Below are 25,608 nucleotides of genomic sequence, written 5' to 3'. Positions count from 1 at the left end.
TCTGTATGTGAAAACAACGGTGTGTTACCTGAGAGAGAGAGAGAGAGAGAGAGAGAGAGAGAGAGAGAGAGAGAGAGAAAGAGAGAGAGAGAGAGAGACCCATAAGAATACTAGAAGTGATTCTCTATTCATTTAATGATTGTATGCAGAGCAATTAAAGTCATGCTGATTAATGTAATAGAAAGTACTACAATCCACTGGTAAGATACGCATTCCATGATGGGAGAAGGAGTGTGATATCATTTGACCAGCATTACTCTTTTTCTTCATTATGTGCAACTCCCTTACCAGCTCTTTGAAAGCATCATTTCTTCACCTTGAATGGTTGAACTATATACATCATCGAAAGGTTTGCCATGGTATTATCCAGAATAGCAGTGCTTCATTCACCTGCCCTGCTTCCAATGTAATATACCTGTATGTCATTAGATGTCGGTCATACCCTTCTGAATGCTACATTGGACAAACAGGCCAGTCTCTGCACAGAATAATAAATGGGCTTCAAAGGCTGAATATAACATGAAAACTCTGTATTACATTGCAGCAAGAGGTTTGTTGACTGAATTAGAACAGTGGACTTTTAACATACTGCATGCCTTATACAACTTACCAATTCAGGAGATGTGGTTTTTAATATTATTATCAGAAACTGTTCTGTGAATTGCCACCAATATAATATAAATTTCATTATTTGCACTTACCCCATTTCATATTCCACTGACCTTACTGCTTGCAATCCTTCCTCCCACAAAAAGATATTCCCTAATAAATTTGTTAGTCTTTCAGGTGCCACAAGAATGATGATTTTGCTTGAAAGTGTGAAGATAAAATGTGCCTATTGAGTCTCTTATATACTATATGTTTGATTATGCATTAAGTCACTACCATATTTAGATATGGCTATGAGCAAATGCTAGGAGGAAAAATAGGTTAATGGGAATAAGAATGATGAGAAGAAAGGGGATGAGAAAATGTTTACTTACTCTTCCTCAAAAGTATCATCTGCAGATGACGCATTTTCTCTCCCATCAGCTTGCCTTTGTCTGCTCACTGTTCGTTTTTTATTTGAAATGGGGTATGCTGTGTGTCTGTCAATGTGTCTCTAAAGGGGTTTTCATTTTGGTTGTGGGATGGGATTTATGTTTTTGTTTGCTTTGCTTTCTTGGAGACATGTTCCCTGGAGCCTTTGTACAGCTGATCTGAAAAGTTTGCTGAGACTTTTTTCTTGACCGTGATTTTGTTATTTGTTTCCCTAACAGATTTAGAAAGATAATTAACAGAAGTAACCTCATAAGACCACTCACTGGAGCTTGGTCAATGTCAATCATCATTATTATTATTATTATTATTATTTTGGTGTCCAGGTTTAGGCTTGGAGTTCTAGCATGGTAACAGTTGCCATATCAGCTTGGAACTTTTCTGTATTAAGGAGGACATATTAAAGTTAAGTTATCCGAACAAAATAAAGGATTTCTCAGAGGCCCATTGTGTGTAGAACCAAAGGGTGCAAATGTCCTGGAAGGCCTTTAAACACCATATTCGGAGTAAAGATAACCCTAGGACTAACTAATTGAAGTTGCAATTACAGGTAGGTGGCTGTGTTGGTCTGCCATAGTCAAAACAAAACAAAAAATAAAAATAAAATCCTTCCAGTAGCACTTTAGAGACCAACTAAGTTTGTTCTTGGTATGAGCTTTCGTGTGCATGCATACTTCTTTAGATACCAAGATATTCTTCAGATAATTGAAGTTGTAGAATGAGATCATATATCCTTATCTGGTTGCTTTGAAGTCTTAGTTTTGGATGAGTTGGTTGGGAGAGTTTAGACTTCTTATACTGGTTGCCTGACAGTGACACCCTTATATAAGAGATGAATGGGATTGGGGAACTGTCCTTTAAGTGAAGGGTGGTTAATTGGACTCTTGTTGCCAGCTTCCACTGCTGTCTTTTCGTATACACAAGTGTCCAAAATTTTGACCTCTAGTGTAAGTAGTTGTAGTGGAAATGTGGAAGAATTGCAATCAAAGAGGCATAGGTGGCCTTGTGCTTTCCGGTTTTGACACAGCAACTTTTATTTTATAAAGTACAGAAACAACAAGTGATTGATAAGAAATAAAAAATGTAAAAGGGTGCCTACATCAAGGTTGGCTTATGTGATTACTTCTCAGAAGAAGGCCAAAAATGTCCTGGGTTGTTTTTGCATCACAGCATTGGTTTGCTGTTGAAAGTATGAAAATATTATTGCCCCTGCCCTTCCATCACCAACCTGGAATCTTCCAGATGTTTTGAGCTATAACTCCTCTCCGTATGGTGAAACATATGATACCTTTCAATTTGGTTTACCCAATAACAACACAAAAAACAACCCAGGGAAAAATAAAAGCTTTTACTTTAATACCATGCATTTCTTTTAGATGACAACAGAAAACCAAGTGATTTAAGTAGTGCTCCAGTACTCTTGTGAATGAGGAACCAATGCCATTTGATATTTTGTTGGACTCCATCTCCCTTCAACCCAAAAAAAGGATGATAAGTGGTCCTAGCTGATAGTAGTTGGATGCCAACAAGATATGGAATGTTCAGGGTAGGGATTGCTGCAATAGCAAAATTACCCTAGGTGACACTACTATGAATGGTAATAATGGTTTAATTTTTCAAAACTCAACAAAATAATATCTATGGGGTACGGGGCAACAGCAAATGTGTCTACCAAATGATTCTGCTGCATATTTTTCATTTCTGTTTTTGCATATTGAATTGCTCCCTAAGAAGGGCAACCTCAACAGATCTCACCTCCTAGGAAGGGCTATAAAAGGAAATCCCAAACATTTCAGAATAAATCTGGGAACAGTGTCAGGAAACTGCTTAAGATTCAGTTGTTTCCTCAATGCAGCCTGGATCTCTTTGTTTCTCATGGTATAGATGAATGGGTTCAGCATAGGTGGAAGAATAGTGTATGTCACAGAAAAGACTAGATCCAGGCCAGATGAGCTATTACTAGGTGGTTTGATGTAGGCAAGGAATGCAGTGGACACAAGCACAAAGACAACCATGAGGTGGGGAAGGCAGGTGGAGAGGGCCTTTTTCCGTCCCTGTTCAGAATGCATTTTGAGGACTGCAGTCATGATCCACACATAAGTTACAATGATGAAGACAAAGCATCCAAAAACAGAAATAGAGCTAAATACAAGAAGTCCAACTTCAACTAGGTATAAGTCAGAGCAAGACAATTTTAGTAGTTTAGGAATTTCACAGAAGAACTGATCAACACGATTGGAGCAGAAGGTAACTGAAAATGTGCCTGCAGTGTGCAGCACAGCATAGAGAATACTGGTGATCCATGCCATGGTTATCATCTGAATGCAGGCCCCTTTGTTCATAATTACTTCATATTGCAGTGGATTACAGATGGCAACATACCTGTCATGTGCCATTATGGTTAACACGGTAAAATCAGAGCACCCAAAAAGGAAAAAGAAGAAAACTTGAGTGACACATGCAGCATAAGAAATGTGCCTGTTGTTAATAATTGAATTAAACATAGAATTGGGTTGAATGACAGTAACCATTCCAATATCAGAAACGGCCAAGTTCATGAGGAAGAAGTACATTGGTGTATGCAGGTAATGGTCAAGGGCTACTACAAAGATGATCAAAAGATTCCCAATTACCGTTATCAAGTATAGTCCTAGGAACACAAAGAAATGTAGTATCTGTAGTTCTCGGACCTGAGAAAATTCTTGAAGTAGAAATCCAGATGTGGAAGTCAGATTATGCATTTTGTATGTCGTACAAGACTGTGTGCTACCTGTGGGGGAGAGAATATCCCATCAAATAGCAGAACTGATTCTCCGTTTTATTCAATGCTTGTATGCAGACAATTTAAATTCATATTTATTAATATTATGGGCAGTACTGCAATCCATCATGAAATGTGTGCTTCGTGTAGGGAGGACTATGTTAATCCTGTTGCCCCTTCAACATTTACCTCATAGTACAAGGAAGCGGATGTCAGAAATGCATTTGAATGGATGAAAAGCTTTGGGACACAGGAGAAAATTTCTGTATAACTAATGTAGTCTCAGGAAGAATATGTAGATACTTCAGAAATTCCAGCTGCTTCCAAATGCAACAGTCTTATTATTGACCAGGCTTAAATTTTGAACTCATAAACCACGTGCATTGGTTTACAAATTAGTTTCTGGGCACAATTACACTACTCATATTACTATTTAGAATGCTAAGTGAATAGTTCTCCTAATATCTGAGATTGCCTCTGTGATGTTTTTGCACTGTTTGTTCTATCCTTTTCAACCCGACCCATCAAGGGTTAACTCAGACTCCAGGTTGAAGGGAACTGAACATTCCATGAGGGGCAGAGCGGCTGAATGGTTAAAGAGAATGGGCAATCGTTTGTCAGTTGAGAGGGTGCTTGGGAGCGGGAATGTGGGGTGGTTGAAAAGAAGGTCTGTGAGAGGAATTTAGGTTAGGTATTCGTAAGGTTATCTATTATATGATTAACAAAGATATTACCACTGAATCTAAGCTTGTACACGAGAAACCTTAATGCAACCATTACGATCTTAAGCAATTAAATTTCCATCATTAAGGTGCCAATAAGAAAGTCGTCTGTGTTATTTTCCAGCAAAGGTACATGAAACTCTTTTGTGTGAACACTCATTAAAAAGACAAAACTTCCTTCAGGAGGGGAACGGTTAGTGTGTGTCTTCGAGGTGCACTGAGAGGGTGAAATAGGCAGACAGACCCAGGGTGTCACAAAGTTACCTCAGGGAAGAGGTGAGCTTTTACAGTAAGGGATTTCTAGTGGCTGAACCCCTTATACTGTGGACACAAGGGATAGTCTCATATATAGCCTAGAGTTGAAAAGGGTACCTGGCCCCGACTTCCGGTTTAGCGCCGGCCATGTCGGATGGGAGCTGAAGAGCTCCGGTTCCCCGGGGGTTTTGGGGTTTCCGTACCTGCGCTACGGGCCCCTTAAAGCCACGGGAAGAGCGTCTCGTGGACCTGTGTCTTGTGGGCTCCAGACGTGCCGTCCCCGCTCCCGTTTGACCCTCGTAAGGGGGAAAATCGGGCGAGCGAGGCTCCGGCACGGAGCTAAAGAGACGTCTGCCCCTGAGGAACAAAGCAGTGATTCCGGCAGATCCGAGCGCTCAGCACTTCTTAATTGGATTATGCAAAAGAAGCTCTGTGAGTAGAAACCTTAATTGACTTTGGATTTAAAAGAAAAGATTTGGACTTGCAGAGAGAACGTAAAAAGGAAGGCCGTTCTCTTTGGACTGCTTTATAGAGCAAGGTAACGGTAAAGGAGCTAAGCCGCGAATAGCGGAAAAAGTTTGCTAGTTTTGCTGAACTTTTTAAAAGTGCTTTAAAAGTTGTTTAAACTGGTTTAAAAGACTTAAAACTAAGGACTATGGCAAAAGAAGACACCGCTCGCCCTCTGGAATAGGATCCCGGGTCGGTAGCGGGCTGCGTTATTTTGTTGCCATTTGTTTTGCAACTGTTTACCAGCGGAGACATTTTAACTTTTTGTAGCTGGCTGCAGTCTTTATTTTGGACTTGGTGGTTACATTGCAAGAGGAATAGTAAAGTACTGCCTTGGACTGCTTTAAGGACTAACTCTTCTTGACTTTTGATGAACTTTAAAACTTTTAAAAACTTGGAATTTAAGCCTAAACTTTGGATGGTTGGCTGGAACTGTTTGGGACTCCTGGCTCTGTTGTTCCTTTGTTCTCGGAATTAGCATGCTAGCCACCTGGTGTTGACTTTTGGGACTGTTGGTCTTTCCCTGTGAATGTCTGAGACAATTACATCAACAGAGGTGACCTTGAAATACCAGCTGCAGAGTGTTTTGGAAATGCAAGATAGTACTAGAGCAAAAACACAACGAAAAGCTTCAATATCTACAATTACACAAGAACAGATGGCAGCTGCTATTGAGAAATTAACTGCTAGTATTGCAGAGGTGTCAGAAGGGCTGAGAAAAGTAGGAGAAGATGTGAAGCAAACTCAGATTTCTGTAAATACAACTGTAAACTCAGCAACAGAAAAACTGCAAGCTGAAATCAAAGACTCCACTCGTAGACTTGAAAAATCTATTGGTGCAATTGAGGAAGGAGTCAAGAAAAATAGAGAAGAAATTGACAGAATTGGGAAGGAGGTGACAGTTTTAAAAAAGGAAACAGAGGAATTTAAAGAAGTAAAGGAGAAAATAAAATCGGTGGAGACGAAATTGGAGAATATTGATTTGGATAAGATTGAAAAAATTGGAGCACAGCAGAAGAACGTGGAAGAATCTCTCGCCTTTCTTCAACTCCGAGAGAGGGAGGGGAACCTCCGTCTAAGAGGACTTCCAGAATTGGAAAAAGATAGTTTGAAAGCTTTCATAGTTAACGAATTTGCAACGTTCTGGAACTTGGAGGAGAACGACGTCTCAGCACTCATAGTGAAGGCCTTCAGATTTGGATCCAGAGGAAAGAAAAGTACTAAAGTAGTCAATGACTGTTTGATTGTGCTACATAACAGATACCAAAGAGACTATATTTTGGATTTCCATTATAAGAATAACCTGGTGGTACAGCAGAAGAAAGTGATAATTTTTAAAGACGTCCCCAAATATTTCCTTGACAAAAGAGTATGCTACAACGATTTGGCATCGGAATTAAGAGCGAGGAAGATTCCTTACAGTTGGGAATTCCCAGAGGGCCTTGCATTCACATTCAAAGAAAAGACGATAAGGATAAGATCCCCGGCTGAGAAACAAATTTTTTTGGATAAGCATCTGGAAGATTTCAAAGGTACAGCATTAGATCCAGCTTTTCTTTTTCAACTTCCAGGATTTTTGCCATTGCCAGGGACACCGAGGCCAGAAGATCCAAAAGATCCAGAAAAAGACAAGAAAGCAGAGGCATCTGGAGGAGTAGATTAGAAGATGGCCCTGAAATTGATGACATGGAATGTTCGGGGACTGAACCAGAGACCAAAGAGACACAGAGTTTTTCATAGTTTGGAAAAGAAGAATTTGGACATTGTATGTTTACAGGAGACTCATGTAGTTCGGCAATATAGAAGGATTTTACAAAACAAAAAGTTAGGCCAGGAATTTATTTCATCGGATAAAGTCAAGAAGAGAGGAGTGGTAATTTATGCAAAGGAAAAATACAGCCCAAGACAGTTATTTAAAGATGAAGAAGGGAGATATATTGCTATTGAAATGAAAGTGCAAGGCGAAAAAATTCTGATTCTGGGACTTTATGCACCAAATGAAGGAAAGTCAAATTTTTATAAAAAGATTCATGACTTGCTATTGGATTATTTGGAGTACAAGATAGTATGCCTCGGAGACTTTAATGGAGCAGTTTCCACATTAATGGACAGATCTCAAAGAACAAAAATCACAAATGATGGGAAACTGCCAAAAACGTTTTTTGAAATGGTTGATAATTTGAATTTGGTGGATGCCTGGAGATTGAGAAATCCAACTGAAACAGAGGCAACTTATTTTTCAGAACCTCTGAAGTCATGGTCGAGATTAGATTACATCTGGATTTCAAATGAATTGACACCAAAAATACAGAAAGCATAAATTGGTCCTAAGACTTATTCGGACCATAATCCTGTACAATTGAATTTAAAGGTAATTTCCAAGGGCTCCTTCAGATGGAGAATGGATGATGCATTGATGAGAGATTCCAAGCTGATAGAAAGAGCTGCAAAAAAGATGAAGGAATATTTTTCAATTAATTTGAATACCGAGGTGGGAAAGAGAACAGTATGGGACGCAAGTAAAGCGGTGATGAGAGGGTTCCTCATTAGTGAAAAAGCAAAAAAGAAGAAGCAGCAAAATGTAGAAATGGAACGTTTGTTGAAATTAATTAAAGGGAAAGAAAAAGAATTAAGAGGACACCCCAAAAATCAAAAAAATACAGAAAGAAATTAAATACTTGCAGTCCCAATATGCAAAAATTTTGAATCAGGACTTAGAATGGAAGATAAAACTGATGAAACAAAGAACTTTTGAATCAGCAAATAAATGTGGGAAGCTATTAGCTTGGCAGCTGAAAAAAAGACAAAAAGCAAATATCATCAATAACTTAGTAATTAATGGAAGGACTGTGGAGAACCCAGAGGAAATTAGATGGTGTTTTCAAATATATTATAAACAATTGTATAAGGAAGAGGAAATTGAAGAATTGGAAATAGACCAGTTTCTGGAAAAATATGGATTACATAAAGTCCCAGAAGATAAAACAAACATGCTCAACCACCCGATCACTACACAAGAGATAGAAGATGCAATTAACAATATGCAGATAGGGAAGGCACCAGGACCAGATGGACTAACTGCAAAGTATTATAAATTGTTAAAAGATTGGCTATTGCAGCCCTTGAAAGATGTTTGCAATGATGTATTAGAAGGAGGTAGGGCACCGGAGACATGGAAGGAGGCCTATATCACACTGATTTTGAAACCAGATTCAGACAAGACTTTGATGAAAAATTACCGTCCGATTTCATTACTGAACGTGGATTACAAAATATTTGCGAATGTCATGGCTATGAGATTAAGAAGAGTGCTGAAGGATTATATTCATAAGGATCAAACAGGTTTTTTACCAGGAAGACAAATAAGTAACAACACGAGAATTATTGTGGATATTTTAGAAAAACTGGGAAAAAAAACATAAATACAGATTCAGCATTAATGTTTATTGATGCAGAAAAAGCCTTTGACAATATATCTTGGACTTTCATGAAGAAAAACTTAGAAAAGATGGCAGTTGGACAACGATTCTTGAATGGCATTAATGCCATTTATACAGAGCAAAAAGCAAAAATTATAATTAATAGTGTGATATCGGAAGAAATTAGAGTTGAGAAAGGAACAAGACAAGGGTGCCCTATCTCCCCTTTGTTGTTTATTACGGTCCTGGAAGTCCTTCTAAATATGATACGAGCGGAGAAACAGATTAAAGGAATAAAGGTGGGTGAGAAGGAATATAAATTACGAGCCTATGCAGATGATTTGATGTTATCCCTACAAGAACCTGAAAGCAGTGTCCCCAAAGCTTTAGAAATAATTGAATTTTTTGGACGTGTAGCCGGCTTAAAATTAAATAAGGTGAAGACCAAAGTACTGACTAAAAATATGAACCCTGTGCAGATACAGAAGTTACAGGACTATACCGGCCTAAGCTTCGTTAAAAAAAGTAAAATATCTAGGAGTTAATCTGACTGCAAAAAATTTAAACCTGTTCAAGGACAATTTTGAAAAAATATGGGCCGAGATAAAAAGAGATTTAGAAACATGGACAAGGTTGAAACTCTCATTGATGGGCAGAATAGCTGCTGTTAAAATGAATGTATTACCAAGGATGCTATTTTTATTCCAAGTGATTCCGATTTTGGACAAATTAGACTGTTTTAAGACATGGCAAAAGGATTTAACGAAGTTTATCTGGCAGGGGAAGAAGCCTAGAATTAAATTCAAGATACTAACAGATTCTAAGGAAAGAGGAGGCTTCGCCCTGCCAGATTTATGGATTTATTTTGAGGCAGCTGCCTTTTGCTGGTTGAAGGATTGGTTTAAATTAGACAATACTGATGTGTTGGACTTGGAAGGATTTGACAATGTGTTTGGTTGGCATGCATATCTTTGGTATGACAAGGTAAAGGCCCATAAAGGTTTTAAGAATCATATAGTTAGAAAAGCCCTTTTTCAGGTTTGAATGAGATACAAAGATCTATTGGAAAGAAAGACCCCTAGATGGATCTCACCTGTAGAGGCTAAGGCCTATAAAAGACCCAATATGCCTGCAAAATGGCCAAGATACGTAGATATATTGCAGCAAGAAGGTGAGACGTTTAAGTTGAAAAGTTATGATCAAATAGAAAAAGTCACCGACTGGCTACAGTATCGTCAAATTTATGAAATTTTTAGATTAGACAAAAAGATTGGTTTTCAAATAGAAAAATCAAAGCTGGAAACAGAGCTAATTGAACCGAACTCTAAAAACCTTTCCAGGATGTATAATTTGTTGCTAGAGTGGCATACGAAAGATGAACTGGTTAAATCTGTAATGATAGATTGGGCAAAAGATGTGGGACATAATATTATGATGGATGACTGGGAGAGGTTGTGGAAGGAAGGTATCAAATTCACTGCTTGTAATGTATTAAGAGAAAATATTATGAAAATGATATATAGATGGTATTTGACACCAGTGAAGTTAGCTAAGATATATCATGCTACAAGTAATATGTGTTGGAAATGTAAAAGTGTGGAAGGTACCTTTTATCATATGTGGTGGACATGTCCAAAGGTTAAGGCTTTCTGGGAGATGATTTACAATGAACTCAAGAAGGTAATGAAAATTACCTTTAGTAAGAAACCAGAGGCCTGTCTTTTGAGCATGACCAATCATGAGATACCCAGTCAGGATAGAGTGTTTTTTATGTATGCCACAACAGCTGCTAGAATCTTACTTGCAAGAAACTGGAAAGGCGAAGAGATCCCGACAGTGGAAGAATGGCAGATGAAGCTAATGGACTATATGGAACTCGCTGAACTGACCGCGAGACTCCAAGACCAGAGGGAGGAGAAGGTGCAACAGGACTGGAAGAAATTTAAGGACTATTTTAAAAATCGTGTAAAATTGGACATTTGAGCAGAATCAGCTTGGTGAATCGGCTTTAGCTAGTTGATGTTAGATAAAATTGTATACAAGAAGTATTGTTATGAATGATTTAAATGTTTAAGAATGTTTTAGGATAGGTTGTTTAAGTAATGAATTATATTTGAATAATTTATGTCCTAAAGACTATTAAGAAGAATGGTTAATGTTAAGAAAAAAGATACAAAGTTACTAAAGTATATTGATATTGAACGCAGCTGAGGGAGCGGGGGAAGTCCCCCCTTTGAAGAAGATAGAAACTAGAATTGAATAAGGATAGTTTATTGTTCTTGTTTATGTAGGTAAGTTTTCTTTTATTCTTTGTTGTTTTTGTTTAAAATGTTTATTATGTTTTTCTTTTTTATTGTTTATTTGTGTATGTATCGTGTTATTGTTGTTCAATGTGAAAATAATAAAATATCTTTTTAAAAAAGGGAAAAAAAGAAAAGGGTACCTGGCCCCTTTGGTGCTGGAAAGGATCTCTCTTTTATTTTTATTTTTATTTATTTTTTAAAAAAACGTGAGTGTTAGAGGGTTTACAGAAAGGCTAGAGGGATAAGTGGGAGGTTAGATGTAAATCAGCAATCCCTGTTAGTTCTTTTAATAATTGTGAGGACGAAGTGATAAGACAAAAGGAAGGGACCTTTCGTCTCTCACAGCCTCCTTCCCTACAGACTCTGTCTTGTGTTAAGATTGGCAGAGGGGCCCCTCTTGGTAATTCCAGCACCCTTAGAAATTCATGGGACTGGACTCAGAGTATTTTTTGGAGCTTGATATGCTTGCATGGTGGGGGGACTGCAAAAAGGTGATTGCACCTTGAAACTACTAAATTGCAATTCATCAAGAGGTATAGTGTTATTACTTATGGATTGAATTGTTACAACTGATTTTCTTAATAACAAACATGTATATTTAGTAATACTGGTTGCAATAGTCTGAACACATATCTGGGAGTATTTCCCACTAAATTTAATGAGACAAACTTTGAGCATAGAATTTTACTATTAAATGGTTGAAAATGGATGTACTCACTTACATTATTGAAATAACCACCACCACTTCCAGGCAGAAATCTCCTATCAGCTCAAATACAGCCGTTTTCAAAGGAGAGACTCCAGTAGCTTAGAAAGAAAACTTTCAAGTATTATGTTGCATGATGTAGAATGAACTTCATCTTGTCTCAACAATGTTTCAATGGGCAGAAAAGGCATGTAGTTCAACCATTTCTTTGATCTTTCTTAATTCTTTCTTTGGAACCTAGCTCTCTGTGTGTATCTACCAACACTGAGGTTTTTCTGCTGTGGGAAGGAATTTATAGTTCTGTTTTCTTTGGCTTCTTTGAGACATGCTCCCAAGAGCCCAGCGTGCCTGATCAGAAAAGTGTGTTGAATTTTTTCCCTTCGCAGTTAACCAACCTAAATAGATGATTACCACAAATAAGGCAATAGGAATGTTGATGCCTATAATTAATTCTATTTTGATCCCTTGATGTTCAGGTTAAGGCTTAAAGTGCAAGTACTATACCTGCAAATAGTTGTTCCATCTTGCCTTTTACAGCTGTTCCCACCAGAGAGAATAGAACATTGCTGAGAGGCTGGCTCAACAAATGTGTTTTTTTGGTGACACAACCTGAAACACATAACCTCAGGATGACAGTGCTCTTTTTTATTTATTTTAGGACACTTATGTAATTTTTATCATTCATGTAAAATGAACAAATGAATGAATTTACTTTTATGTTTTATGTTTGCTTTGTGTCGTTTACACATGTAAAATTTTTTTGCTGGGAATCCCTTCAGAGACCCTTAATTTTTTTAAAAAAAAGAATTTCTGCACAGAAATACTGAATATTATACAAAAAAGATAGGCTATGATATTCCAAAAAAAAACCAACCCAAAATAACTCTCCTTTTTGATACCTAAGACATGTAGATAGGAAACTTAGCAAGCTGGCTAGGTCCATTACCTTAACAAAGAGACTTGGTTTGACCACTTCAGCAGTTCCTTCTCCTATGAACTACAGTCTTAGAGATACAAAATCACATGTGTTATCACAGTAATCATGAATCTGAAGCCATTCCTATCCATATTAGATCTTAAAAAGGAAGTTTGGCATTGCATTTTCTAGTGCTTTGTGGGAGAACAACATGAATCTTCTGTCTAATCTTCCAATTCCAACTTTAAAAGTTGGAACTTTAATGCTGTATTGTTTTTAATTCTTGATTGGGAGCCACCCAGTGTGGCTGGGGAAACTCAGCCAGATGGGCGGGGTATAAATTATATAAATATTATTATTATTATTATTATTATTATTATTATTATTATTATTATTATTATTATTATTAAAAGAAACACCAAATGGAAAAGGATCGCTAATCTTTTTATTTTATTCAAGCACTTGAAAGACTTCAATAAGCACAAGGTGACTCCTTTGATGGTAGTTCCTTGAGGGTTAACTGATGTTATTGCTTTTCAGGAGCATGACAAAACTATCTACAGGGTGGCTTTTGTGACATAGCACTGGTTTTCTCTTTGCAGAGGAAAAAGCATTGTGCCACCTTAGCCTTTTGTGTTTGGTTTACTAAAGCCACTTCTGCCCTTAGGAGGATGTGGTGTTGCGGGTTGTCACGGCCTCCCCACATGCGCGGAGGGTGGGTGCCCAGGCCCTGCGCAATAGGGGAAATCCCTGCTGCATCATTCGACAGGCCGAGCAATCCGGTTACCCTGGGTGTGTGGTCTGCCCAATTAATGCAGGGTGCAGACGGGAAATCTTCCTGTTCCCAGCTTCCAGCTACTCCAGTTTTCCCACCCACCTGCCCTTCAAGGTTTTCTTTTCCTTGACCTTGCTATGGACTTCAGTTGGTCGCCATTGAGGGCCCTGGTAAGAATTTTTCCACTTGGCAAATTGCCACCAACCAGTTGGTTTTTGCCTACCTCGTAGCGATTTGTCACAATTCCTGGTTTTGGCGGTTAGGCATTGGAATATTTCTGTAGAGGAGAAGAGGGGAGGTAGCGCCATCAGCTGCCCTGCGTATTGAAGGATATTCTGTTAAAGGATTCAGGGGGACGTGGCCCTGTCCAAAGCCTAGGGAGGTTAGGGCCTAAGGCATGCCCCCTATCGGTGAACCCATGGGGAGCTCCTAGTTGATGTGCATCAGCAGGACTCCCTCTACTGCTGGTTAAAACTTCCCGGACTCCCAGCGGATGGGCTGGAGTCAGATATAGTCAGTTAGATCCAATGCCTAAGCCAATACCGCTCATCATCTGTAACCAGTAAAGTTGTGCCTTTTTCTGCCCATTAACCTTATATAGTGTGTCATGTGTCATTATTTTACCACGGGGGGTCAAGACATTGCCACACAATCAATATACTGTAACATAAGATAAGAAAAAACATATGTCATTGGTTTTTGGTTTGGTTTTAAATAAAAATAGGAGCTGGTATGCCCTATGCTCCCACAACAACACCCCCCCCGCCGCTGCCGCTTGTCACTCTCCTGCTCCCTCCGTCTCCCCTTGCACCTTTGCAACTTCCTCCAGCACTGCTTCCCAGGACTGTAGGCACATCGGCCTGGAGGTGATTTGCCGTGACCCTTACCATCCCCTTTCAGGAAGGTGCCTGCCAATCATAAAAAGGTTGTGCAAGAGCCTATTCTGGCCTGTGGTTTTCCTACCAGTAGGATGATGTGGCATCCAGCTGAAGATGTGGAGCCTCCTGCCTCCTTCTGCAAACATGAATCACTATCTCTTTTAAGCCAACTCAATGGACTGTAGTGCCTTCTCTTATGGAGTCCATTCATAGAGATACAACATAATGGGCTTAAAAGGGGGAACCAAATATTCAAAGCAAATCCTTTAATCCGATAACAATATTAGTCTGTATCAATCTTTCCATCTATACACAAACACACAAACAAATAATTTGACTTGGATAGCTGTGTAGCTTCTTATTTCTAATAACCAGCTTGTGCATTTTTTTATTTATGTCTGGAAAAAGATGGACTTCATTAGTTCAAAGGTATATTGGCAAGGGGAAATGGAATGAATGAATCAAATGTTCTGTTCCTTGCTACTGAATATATTGTTTCACTAACAATGTTGTTTCACTAAAATTTGTGGTAAATTAAATCTTTATCTCTTAAGCCGCATAGTATCACCATATGAAAATATGTTAAGTCCTATCTTCATGTTTACAGTGTGTATATAGTTAAAATTTACCCACTCGCTGGATCATCACCTTGTCGTGGTGAGTGGGCTTGCATGTTCCTGTGACCCTTGTGAGTGAAGCCATCAGGAATTTTGTACTCCCAGCAGGGTCACCCAAGGCGGTAAGGTCAAAGGGAAGGAGCTAGACAAAGAATGATCCAAGAAGTCCTCAGTGACAGAACAGGTGAATGATAACAAGCGGTATGTTACAATGGCTGTAGCAGATAGGAATGCTAATGGCTGTAGCAGATAGCAATCTCTTAGTTTGTCGTGACTACTTCATGCCATCGGAACAGAGCCCTATTGTGAAGACTGTGCATTGGTCAGCGTGCAACTGATCTACACACATAAAACAAATTCACGCACAGGAATCTTCCAAAAGGACAACCCAAACCCCAAAAGTCCCATCGCAATCGGCAAATGGTAACGGGGGCAGGATCATGAAATCTGGAAGCCCCTAGTCATGAACCGGCACATGGGTGGTGGATACAGATTCAGTTGTTCTGACTAAAGGAATGAGGCAGTTATTTATTTATTTATTTATTTATTCATTTATTCATTTATTTATTTATTTGTCTGTCTGTCTGTCTGTCTGTCTGTCTGTCTGCTTATGCCCTGCCCATCTGGCTGGGTTTGCAGTCCCATGGTGAGGCCTGAATCCCGATTGGAAGGGATCCAAATGGTCTGCATCCTCCAGGCGTGCTTGGAGTTGTTCAGCAACCACCCACTCAATCACCTTGCCCAAGAATGGAAGATTTGAGAGTGGGTGATAGTTGGCCATTTTGGCGAGGTCTAAAGATTTTTTTTTAAGAAGCGGTTTAATGAATAATGTCGCGGGCCCTTCGCCCTGTACAGCCCACCCCCGGACGTTTTACGGTCTATGAGTGCTGCACCAACGACAAACGGTCCCCAGCTGCAGCCCTCCAGACTACTAGCTGGATCCTGCTTACTTCATTCACCACAGACGAGGATATTGTGAACTAAAAAGTTGTTTATTGAGTACAAAAGCTTGTGGTTGCTGATAAATAAAAGGATGTTCAATAAGCTTATAACAGTTGTCCTATACCGGCCTATTACCTCTAAATGATACCGGCCTATTACCTCTAACAGTTAACTAAATGCCAATAACAACACGTTTCACAATCTGTTTATCCTCTCTGCTAACTTCCACCTCAGACTCTGAACTCCCAGCTCTCACTCCTGACTCACACTGCTCAACTCTCCACCTTCTAACTCTCCACACTTCTCACTCCAACTCCAACTCTAACTCTAACTCTAACTCCCTCTACTGACCACTGGGAGGGGTGTTTTATACCCAGGCTGAGCCCGCCCCTGAGGGTTCTAACTGTCAGAACATTTAACCCCTACCTGGCATTGGGCTAGTTCTCCACAACCGGCTCTTTCAGTGGGCCTGGGAAGGCTCCCTCACAGAGGGATGCATTCAACACCCCATAGAGTCCACCATCCAGCCCTTCTTGGTTTGCTTTTATCAGCAAGGATGGACAAGGATCAAGAAGACAGGTAGTTGGTTTCACTCGTCCAAGCAGCCTGTCCACATTTTCGGAGGTAACAGATTGAAATTGATCCCATATAACATGACTAGACAGGATTCTGGCACTCTCCTGCCCCGGCCCTGCTCCCACGGTGGAGTCTACCTCCTTCCGAATCTGATCAACTTTATCTGCAAAAAAAAAAAAAAAACTTTGCAAAAGCATTGCAGGAGATCTTGGGGTCCCTATCAGGCCCTGATGATGAAGGTAGTTCTGATAGATTGTGAACCACCTGAAAGAATCTCCTGCTGCTGTTTTTTGCAGATGCAATAGAGGTGGCAAAGAAGATCCTTTTCGCCATCACCATCACTACTTGGTAGACCTGACGTTGAGCTCTAACCCATGTCCGGTCCAATTCAGAGTGAGTTTTCCACCACCGGTGCTCTAGCTATCTCAGAGATTGTTTCATCACCTTCAGCTCCGGGGGAAACCACCCTACCAAACCTACCACTCTCTGGAAACCATTTGGATCCATTATGTAGCGGAGGCGGGCCATCGGAATCGGTTCCACCACCCTGCAATGGGGAAGGGTCGCGGAGAAGTCCAGCTGCACCAGGAAGTGATCTGACCATGGCACTTCTTTTGTTTCACTTTTATTTATTGTCAGATCACCAACATCCATGGAGGTGAACACCAGGTCTAAGGCATGTCTGCTATGAGTTGGGCCAAACCTATTCAGGGACAGCCCCATGGGGGCCATGCTTTGTACGAAGTCCCTAGTGGCCCCTTGTAAAGTCATGTCGGCATTGATGTTGAAATCCCCTAGGACAACCAAAGTAGGTGTATCCAGGAAAACATCAGCCACGACGTGAAGCAGCTCGGGGAATGAATCCTTGGTGCAACGGGCAGGTCGGTACACCAAAAGGAATCCTGTACTGCCCCAATTGCACTCAGAAAACTGGGTCTTCCCAATAGGACGCCTGGTGCAAACTAATGACTTCCTAAAAATCACTTTAACCCCCCTCCCCGCCCACATGACCTGTGTTGCTGTGCGTAAGAGAAACCTGGTGGACAAGCAGTTCGGCAGCTATATACAAGCAAGGGAGAAAAGTGCTAAGAGGAAGGCACGCTTGGCAAATCCACACCGTGATCAACTCCCTCCCGGAAACCAATGTCCCCACTGTAGAAGGACGTGTGGATCCAGAATTGGCCTCCACTGTCACTTACAGACATATTGTTAAAACGGTGTTTATGGAAGACAATCTTACTCGGCTACGAGCGATCGCCAAAGAAGAAGATGGAGTTAAAATTTAAAGAGTATTTTTCTAAATAATAACAACAACAACAAACCCAGTTTCAACAAAGCAATTTTCACATTTCATGGTATAAATTTCAGATTCAGCAAATGTTCAGGGAAATTCACATTCATTTTCAAGCTGTAATCCTTTAAAAATGTAGCCAAAAGCCCTGCTGGCTGGAACTGTTGGGAGTCCTGGATACAAGGCAGCATTGCCAAAATAATATGGGTAGAGAACAACATTTATTTATTTATTTTAAAAAGCAAGGTTAACAATCTGGTAAAGGTGTATTCTAATTTTTAAAAGGACATTACTCTTTATTTATTAAAAATATGGATATCCTAATCATATCCAGTTATTTCAAAACTTAGAACAAGGAACCTAGAACAGAATGCAATCCGCACAAGTTAAAACCAAGAACACATAAACAATAGTACAACAAGCAGCTCAGCATGGATTCAATGGCAATCCCCCCCTAAAAAATACCCTTGTTTTAAAGTGAAATCAGAAAGAAAACTGCATGAATGCCAAATTGGGGAGCCACCATGGAGCAAGCCCACCCACATGTCCCCACACTGTGTACATCATCTACTGATGGGACACTAATTACGTCACCATGTGAGATCTCACCTCCCAGACAGGGCTCTACAACATTTCACCTTTTCAGAACAAATCTGGGAACAGTGCCATACAAGTGTTTAAGATTCAATAGCTTCTGCAATGCAGTCTGGATCTCTTTGTTTCTCAAGCTATAGATGAAGGGATTTAATAAAGAAGGAAGTATAGCATATATCACAGCAAAGACTAGATCCAGGTCAGGTGAGATATTACTGTGTGGTGTTGCATAAACAAACAATCCAGAGAACACGTAGAGAAAGACAACAAGGAGGTGGGGCAGGCAAGTGGAGAAGGCCTTATGCTGTCCCTGTTTGGAAGGGATTTTTAGGACAGTAGTGAAGATCCACACATAAGTTTTAATAATGAAGATGAAGCATCCCAATGCTATGATATAACTAAATACAAGCAATCCAACTTCAACTAGGTATAAGTCAGAGCAAGACAATTTCATTAATTTGGGGATTTCACAGAAGAATTGATCAACCTTATTGGAACAGAAGTTCATTGAAAATGTGCCAGCAGTGTGTAACACAGAATAGAGAATACCGACAATCCACGCAATAGTGGTCATCTGAACACAGGCTCCTTCATTCATGATTTGTTCATATTGCAGCGGATTGCAAATGGCAACATACCGGTCATGTGCCATTATTATTAAGATAGCAAAATCAAAGCATTCAAAGACTAAAAAGAAGAAAATTTGTGAGACACATTCAAAATAGGAAATGTGAGTGCTGTTCATGAGTAAGTTAAACATTGATTTGGGTAGAGTGACAGAAACTGAGCCAATATCAGAAATGGCCAAGTTCATTAGGAAGAAGTACATTGGTAAATGCAGACGATGGTCAAGAGCTATCACAACAATGATCAGAAGATTCCCCATTATGATTATTAAGTATAATGCTAGGAACAGAAAGAAGTGTAAGACCTGCAGCTCTCGGACCGGAGAAAATTCCAGAAGCAGGAATCCAGAAGTAGATGTCAGATTAGCCATTCTGTATGTGAAAACAACGGTGTGTTACCTATAAGAGAGAGAGAGAATAAAACCCATAAGAATAGTAGAAGTCATTCTCCATTTATTTTGATACTTGTGTGCAGAGAAAATAAAACCATGCTGATTAGAATAATAGAATTGTGGGGTCGAAAGGGACCCACACCCCAGAAAATCCTGCCAGGGTTTGACAATGGAAAATTGGTCTCCTTGCCATCACTCAGAAAAGCAGTCTTGACATGATACTTTCCTCACTCTTGACTGCCACTCTCTCTGCTCCCTACCCCAAAATATACTTTCTTCCACTAACACAATTTTTATACAAAACTGAAAAAGACTTTTCCGGAAAATCAAGAATGTGGTCCAAAGTGCGCAGGACTTGCTCCTTAGCACTATTTTCCAACAAATGACAAGGCTCTGAACCAGAGTTCCCAGCATCGTGTATCTAGGTGTTTTCAAAGAGAATGAGACCACTGGAAGCAATCACACAGAATTTCAGGCATTTTTTGACATTAAAAAATAAATATATCCCTCAGCTACCATGTTGCATTCATAACGTAATCATAACCCACTGCACTATTTATAAAGCATTACTTTCCCCCCTATTAAGTGATACTCTCCTTTTCCCGCTCTGTGAATGCATCACTTCTCCACACACAAACATCTTGCATGGTTGAACTATATATGTATCATTGCCATGGTATTATCCAGAATAGCATGGCTTCATTCACCGGCCCTGCTTCCAAAGTAATATACCTGTATGCCATCAGATGCCGGTCATACCCTTCTGAATTCTACATTGGACAAACAGTCCAGTCTCTGCACAGAATAATAAATGGGCTTCAAAGGCTGAATATAACATGAAAACTCTGTATTACATTCCAGCAAGAGGTTTGTTGACTGAATTAGAACAGTGGACTTTTAACATACTGTATGCCTTAAACAATTTACCAATTCAGGACGGTTTTTTCTTTTAATCAGAAACTGTTCTGTGAATTGCCACCAATATAATATAAATTTAATTATTTGCACTTACTGCATTTCATATTATACTGACCCCACTGTTTGCAATCCTTTCCCTAAAAAATGATATGCCATAATAAATTTGTTATCTGTCAGGTGCCACATGAATGATGATTTTGCTCGAAAATGGGAACATAAAATGTGCTTATATTGTCTCTTAGATACAGCAGGTTTCATTGTGCATTAACCACAAATATAAGCCACTTTCATATTTACATATACCTTTTGGATATGAGAGAATATGAGGAGGGAAAATTGATACTTTGAAACAAAGATGGATGGATGAACCAATAAGAAACTGCTGACTTACCTTTCCTCGGAAATATTGTATGCAGTAGATGAAATATCTCTCCCTTTTGCTTTTGCATATATGAAATGTTTGCCTTTCTCTGTTTACTGAAGCATTTTCATTGTTTATTTGAAATGGGGTCTTCTGTGTGTTTGTCGATGTGTCCCTAAACAGGGTGTTTTTGTGTTAGTGTGTGTGTGTGTGTGTTTGGTTGTGGGGTGGAATTTATGTTTTTGTTTGCTTTGCTTTCTTGGAGACATGTTCCCAAGAGCCTTGCACACCTGATCTGAAAAGTTTGCTGAGACTTTTTTCTTGACCTTTGTTTTGTTAAATGTTTCCCAAACAGACTTAGATAGATAATTAGCAGGATTACGCTCATAAGACCACTCACTGGAGCAAGATCAATGTCAATCATTATTTTTAATTTCTTTATTGTTGTCCAGGTTTAAACTTGGAGTTCCTGCATGGAAACAGCTGCTATAGCAGCATGGAGCTTTTGTGTATTAAAAAGGACATATTAAAGTTAAGGTATCCTAACAAAATATAGGATTTCTCAGAGGCTCATTGCATGTAGAACCAAATGATGTGATATTCTGGAAGACCTGTAAAAAACATCTTGGTATTGAAGATAACCCTGGTACTAACTAATGGATGTTTTAGAGTGAGATCATATATGCTTGTCTTGTGGCTGTGAAGCCTTAGTTTTGGTTGAGTTAGTTGGGAGTGCAGAGGCTTTTCAAGCTGGATGCCTGGAAGTAACTCCACTTCAGGGAGATATACAGTAGAGTAGACAAAGGGACCAGACGGTATGGGCTCTGCAGATGTCAGCTCTGTCCCTGTGTCAACTCTTGCAACACTAGTATCATAGGATATAGTAGTTATCATCCAACATGTAGTGCTATTTTCTTTCCCTACCCTTCCCTGACTATCTTCAATCCGGGGGGGGGGGGCATTCTTTTTTCTGCATCTCTGGTGAAAAAACTGCTAGTCCAGGAATGCTTGCTGTGTAATGCTTACCTTATGAAAGCAATGAACTGGCTGATGGATTTTTATTTTATTTTAATCTCAATATGTTTCAGTCATGTCATGGTTATTTCAGGAAGTGCTAAAAGGCTGGAACTCTCTCTTTAAAGAATCTCATTTTGCTGCAAGCACAATGGAGAGTTTTCAAAGATTTCTGGAGCTTCCTCCCACATCCCAGAAAATCCTGCCCGGGTTTGACATTTGAAAATTGCCCTCCTTTCCTTCTTGTTTCTCACGCTGGTTACCTAGCAGTGATTCCATTATTTAAGAGATAGACGGGAGTGGGGATCAAGCCTCTAAGCTGGGTTGTTAATTGGGCTCTTGTTGCTAGGTTTTGTGTGTGTGTGTGTGTGTGTGTGTGTGTGTGTGTGTGTGACTTGTTGCATTTGTGGTTTATGTGAAAAAGCAACACCCTCATTCCTCACAATATCTATAATTAATGCTCATTTTTCTTGATGTTCAGGTTAAGGCTTAGAGTACAGGCATGGCAGGGTTTGTGTGCTTTATCTGCAAATTTGGGTTCCGCATTGCCTTTTATAGCTATATCCTCCAGAGATACTACAGCATTGTTCAGAGGCCTTCTTCCACTTGTTTGTAAAGCACTCTGCAAAGCACTCAACACTCTTAATTATTTAATTCATAATATCACTGTAGAGATGGCAGGGAAGCTAAGGGCCATGTTGTCCAAGGCCCTGCAATCCATGTATGTCAACTAAAACATCCATGACAGATGGCTATCTAACCTCCACTTTAAAACTTCCAAGGAATGAGATTCCCCCACCTCCTAAGGGAGCTTGTTCCACAGTTAAACCACTCTTAGTGTTAGAAAATTCATTCTGATGTTTAGTCAGAATCTCCTTTCTTGTAACTTGAATCCATTGGTTTGGATCCTAGCCTCTGGAGCAGAAGAGAACAAGCTTCCTCCATCTTCCATCTATATGACAGCCCTTTAGATATTTGAAAATGGCTATCATATCTCCTCTCAGTCTCCTCTTTTCCAGACTAAATATAACCAAGAAAGTAAAGTGGTACCTCGGGTTACATACGCTTCAGGTTACATACGCTTCAGGTTACATACACTTCAGGTTACATACTCCGCTAACCCAGAAATAACACTTCAGGTTAAGAACTTTGCTTCAGGATAAGAACAGAAATCGTGCTCTTGCGGCGCAGCGGCAGCGGGAGGTCCCATTAGCTAAAATGGTGCTTCAGGTTAAGAACAGTTTCAGGTTAAGACTGGACCTCCGAAACGAATTAAGTACATAACCAGAGGTACCACTGTATAAGAGAGCCAGTGTGGTGTAGTGGTTAAGAGCAGTAGACTCGTAATCTGGGGAACCGGGTTCGCGTCTCCACTCCTCCACTTGTGGCTGCTGGGTGACTCAGACCCACTCACCTCACAGAGTGTTTGTTGTGGAGGAGGAACGGAAAGGAGAATGTTAGCCGCTTTGAGAATCCTTCGGGTAGTGATAAAGCAGGATATCAAATCCAAACTCTTCTTCTTCTCTTCTTGTAAAGACAAGGAAAAGTTTCTTACCGTCCTTTTTTATTTCAGTCTTTACACATAGAGGCTATAGAACCCAGTCTCTTGGATAATGGCATTGTCCCAAGTGAATCTCCATCCCTGTCTCTCCCACTTTCTCATTCGTCACTTCTATGGGTGCTGATACAGGTTCTGGAAGATGAAGGGTCTGGAATGCTTTCTAATGACAACATTTCAGCTGGGTGTTGTTCTGCCTGTCCCATGATTTCCCAGCTTTTCCTCTCATCTGCCTCTGAGCGGCTACTTCCCTCAAACCCCTTTTGTAAATCTATTCTGTCTTCCTCCTCCCTGGAAGGGTCAGGATGGGGAGGCGGTCTCCACCATTCCTCCTCTGCCCAGTCCCTGACAATATCCTTCTTAAACTGTCATGCCCAGAACAGGGCAGAGTACTTCAGGTGTGGTCTGACCAAGGCAGAATGGTATGGTACTATTACTTCCCTATATTTTGGTAGATGCATCCTAGAACAGCATTAGTTTTTTGGCTGCTGCATCACACTGTTCTCTGACGATAAGCTTGTGGTCTACTAAGACTCCTGGATTCTTTTCTCTTGTACTACTGGAAAGTCAGTCATCCCCCTCCCTTATACTTGTGAAGCTGGTTCCTCCTGTTTAAGTGTTGGATCTTACATTTCTCCCTGCTGAAATTCATTCTGTAAATTTGGACCCAGCTGTCCTATATGTTAAGGTCATTTTGAATCCCAATTATTTCTTCTACGCTACCCTTCCCCATTTTGCGCCATCTGCAAAATTGATTAGCGTCCCCTCAATTCCTTCATCCCAGTTGTTTTTAAAGCATCTAATAATCTCCTAAATTCACTAACTCTAGAAATTATTGGGGGAGGGGTCTGGTACCCAGGACCTTTAGGAGAACCACCCCCCCAAAAAAAAACAACAACAGAGCAATCTGCATAGAGGACAGGGTGGCCACACATGTGCATGATGTGTGAATCTGTAGAAACTTTTTTTCATACAAGCAAATTTAACAGTGAAACAGGAAATGTAATCTGATAAAGGAAGTATGTTACCATTTATTAATTTAAAATATGGATATCCTATTCTTCTCCAGTAATCTCAGAGTATCAAAAAAATCAAACAATAAGGCATAATCAACACAGTGAAAACAACAATACATGAGCAATAATAGAACAAACAGCTCAGCATGAAATGATTCAGTTCCCCCCCCCGGCTGCTTTTTAAGGTGAGATCAGAAGGAAAACAGCATAATGAAACACTAAGAAGAATCTCCACTTGATATCTCACCCCGGGTGCTGTGCTCTCCAGGAAAACCCCCAACATAGCTATTAACAGTGCCATGAAATAGTTTTAAGACTTATGATTTTCTGAAATGCTGTCTGGATCTCTTTGTTTCTCATGCTATAGAGGAAGGGATTCAGCTATAGGAGGAAACTTAGTATATATCACAGGAAAGACTAGATGCAGATCAGATGAGCTATTGCTAAGAGGTCTTGCATGAGCAAAGAGTCCAGTGAACAGGAGCACAAAGAAAACAAGGTGGAGGGACAGGCAAGTGGAAAGGGACTTATGCTAATAATAATAATAATAATAATAATAATAATAATAATAATAATAATAATAATAATATGATGGCACTGTTCAGAGGGGCTTTTGAGGACAGCAGTAAAGATCCACATAGAAGTTGAAACACTGAAGATAAAGCACCCTAATGTTTAGATAATACTAAAAACAGGAAATACAACTTCAGATAGGAACAAGGTAGAGCAAGACAATTTTAGTAGTTTTGGCTTTCACAGAGGAATTAGTTTGATATAAGCTGGTAGGGTTGTTTGACTTGCTTTTGCTTTTTGGAAAAGCAATTGCATTAGCTTACCTGTTCCTACATGGGACTCTTGAGAAAAATACACCATCAACACCAGGCAGCTACATCACATGTTATTAGAAAAACGAGAAATTAATCCTGCAATCCTTCTTCTTAAAAAAAAAAAAATTCCAGAAAAACGTGCATGGAATGCAGGGAGATTAAACATGCATGTGCTGATCATGAGGGGATCTGTGTAAAAGCTAAAATGGTACAAGCAAACATGGTTAAACATTCAATTGAAGGAAGAACTTTGCTATTTATTATTCTGTAAAATATTTATATCATATGTTTAATGCAGAGATCTCAGGCTGTATATTAATAAGTCTAAAACACAACACCATCAGCATCAGTAAAAACAATTATACCTGTACATAATCAGTAATAAAGAAACCACCTCAGCATAAAAAACTAAACAGAGCAAATAGATAAGATATATTACTAAAACGTCAGTATAAAGTAAAAGAGATAATATGTAGTGGTCATGATATCTACAAGCAGACAGGGAAGGACCACGCCTGTGTCCCCACATTTTATCTGTCTCCAGTGATGGGACTTCTTCAGCAGATCTCAACATTTCAGCTCCTAGGAAGGACTAT

The 25,608-nt window shown here is 39.7% G+C and overlaps 2 protein-coding genes across 2 annotated transcripts; both read right to left on the bottom strand.

Annotated features, from left to right (window-relative positions):
* Positions 1 to 2,789: 2,789 nt before the first annotated feature.
* Positions 2,790 to 3,779, bottom strand: LOC117057692 (olfactory receptor 14A16-like). Its single transcript, XM_033168532.1, has one exon. The coding sequence runs from the start codon at positions 3,777 to 3,779 to the stop codon at positions 2,790 to 2,792; it is 990 nt and encodes a 329-aa protein (XP_033024423.1).
* A 14,561-nt stretch (positions 3,780 to 18,340) lies between these two features.
* On the bottom strand, positions 18,341 to 19,297 carry LOC117057691 (olfactory receptor 14A16-like). The gene has a single exon (XM_033168531.1). It carries the CDS (start codon positions 19,295 to 19,297, stop codon positions 18,341 to 18,343), a length of 957 nt encoding a protein of 318 aa, XP_033024422.1.
* Between the last annotated feature and the right edge of the window lie 6,311 nt (positions 19,298 to 25,608).

The sequence above is a fragment of the Lacerta agilis genome, chromosome 14 (genome assembly GCF_009819535.1).
Source record: "Lacerta agilis isolate rLacAgi1 chromosome 14, rLacAgi1.pri, whole genome shotgun sequence".
Taxonomy (NCBI): domain Eukaryota; kingdom Metazoa; phylum Chordata; class Lepidosauria; order Squamata; family Lacertidae; genus Lacerta; species Lacerta agilis.
This window is presented reverse-complemented; position numbering and strand designations above follow the sequence as displayed.

Bases quoted from the DNA above. Each gene is read 5' to 3' on its own strand.
- LOC117057691 (XM_033168531.1), bottom strand. From the start codon at position 19,297: ATGGCTAATCTGACATCTACTTCTGGATTCCTGCTTCTGGAATTTTCT.
- LOC117057692 (XM_033168532.1), bottom strand. From the start codon at position 3,779: ATGCATAATCTGACTTCCACATCTGGATTTCTACTTCAAGAATTTTCT.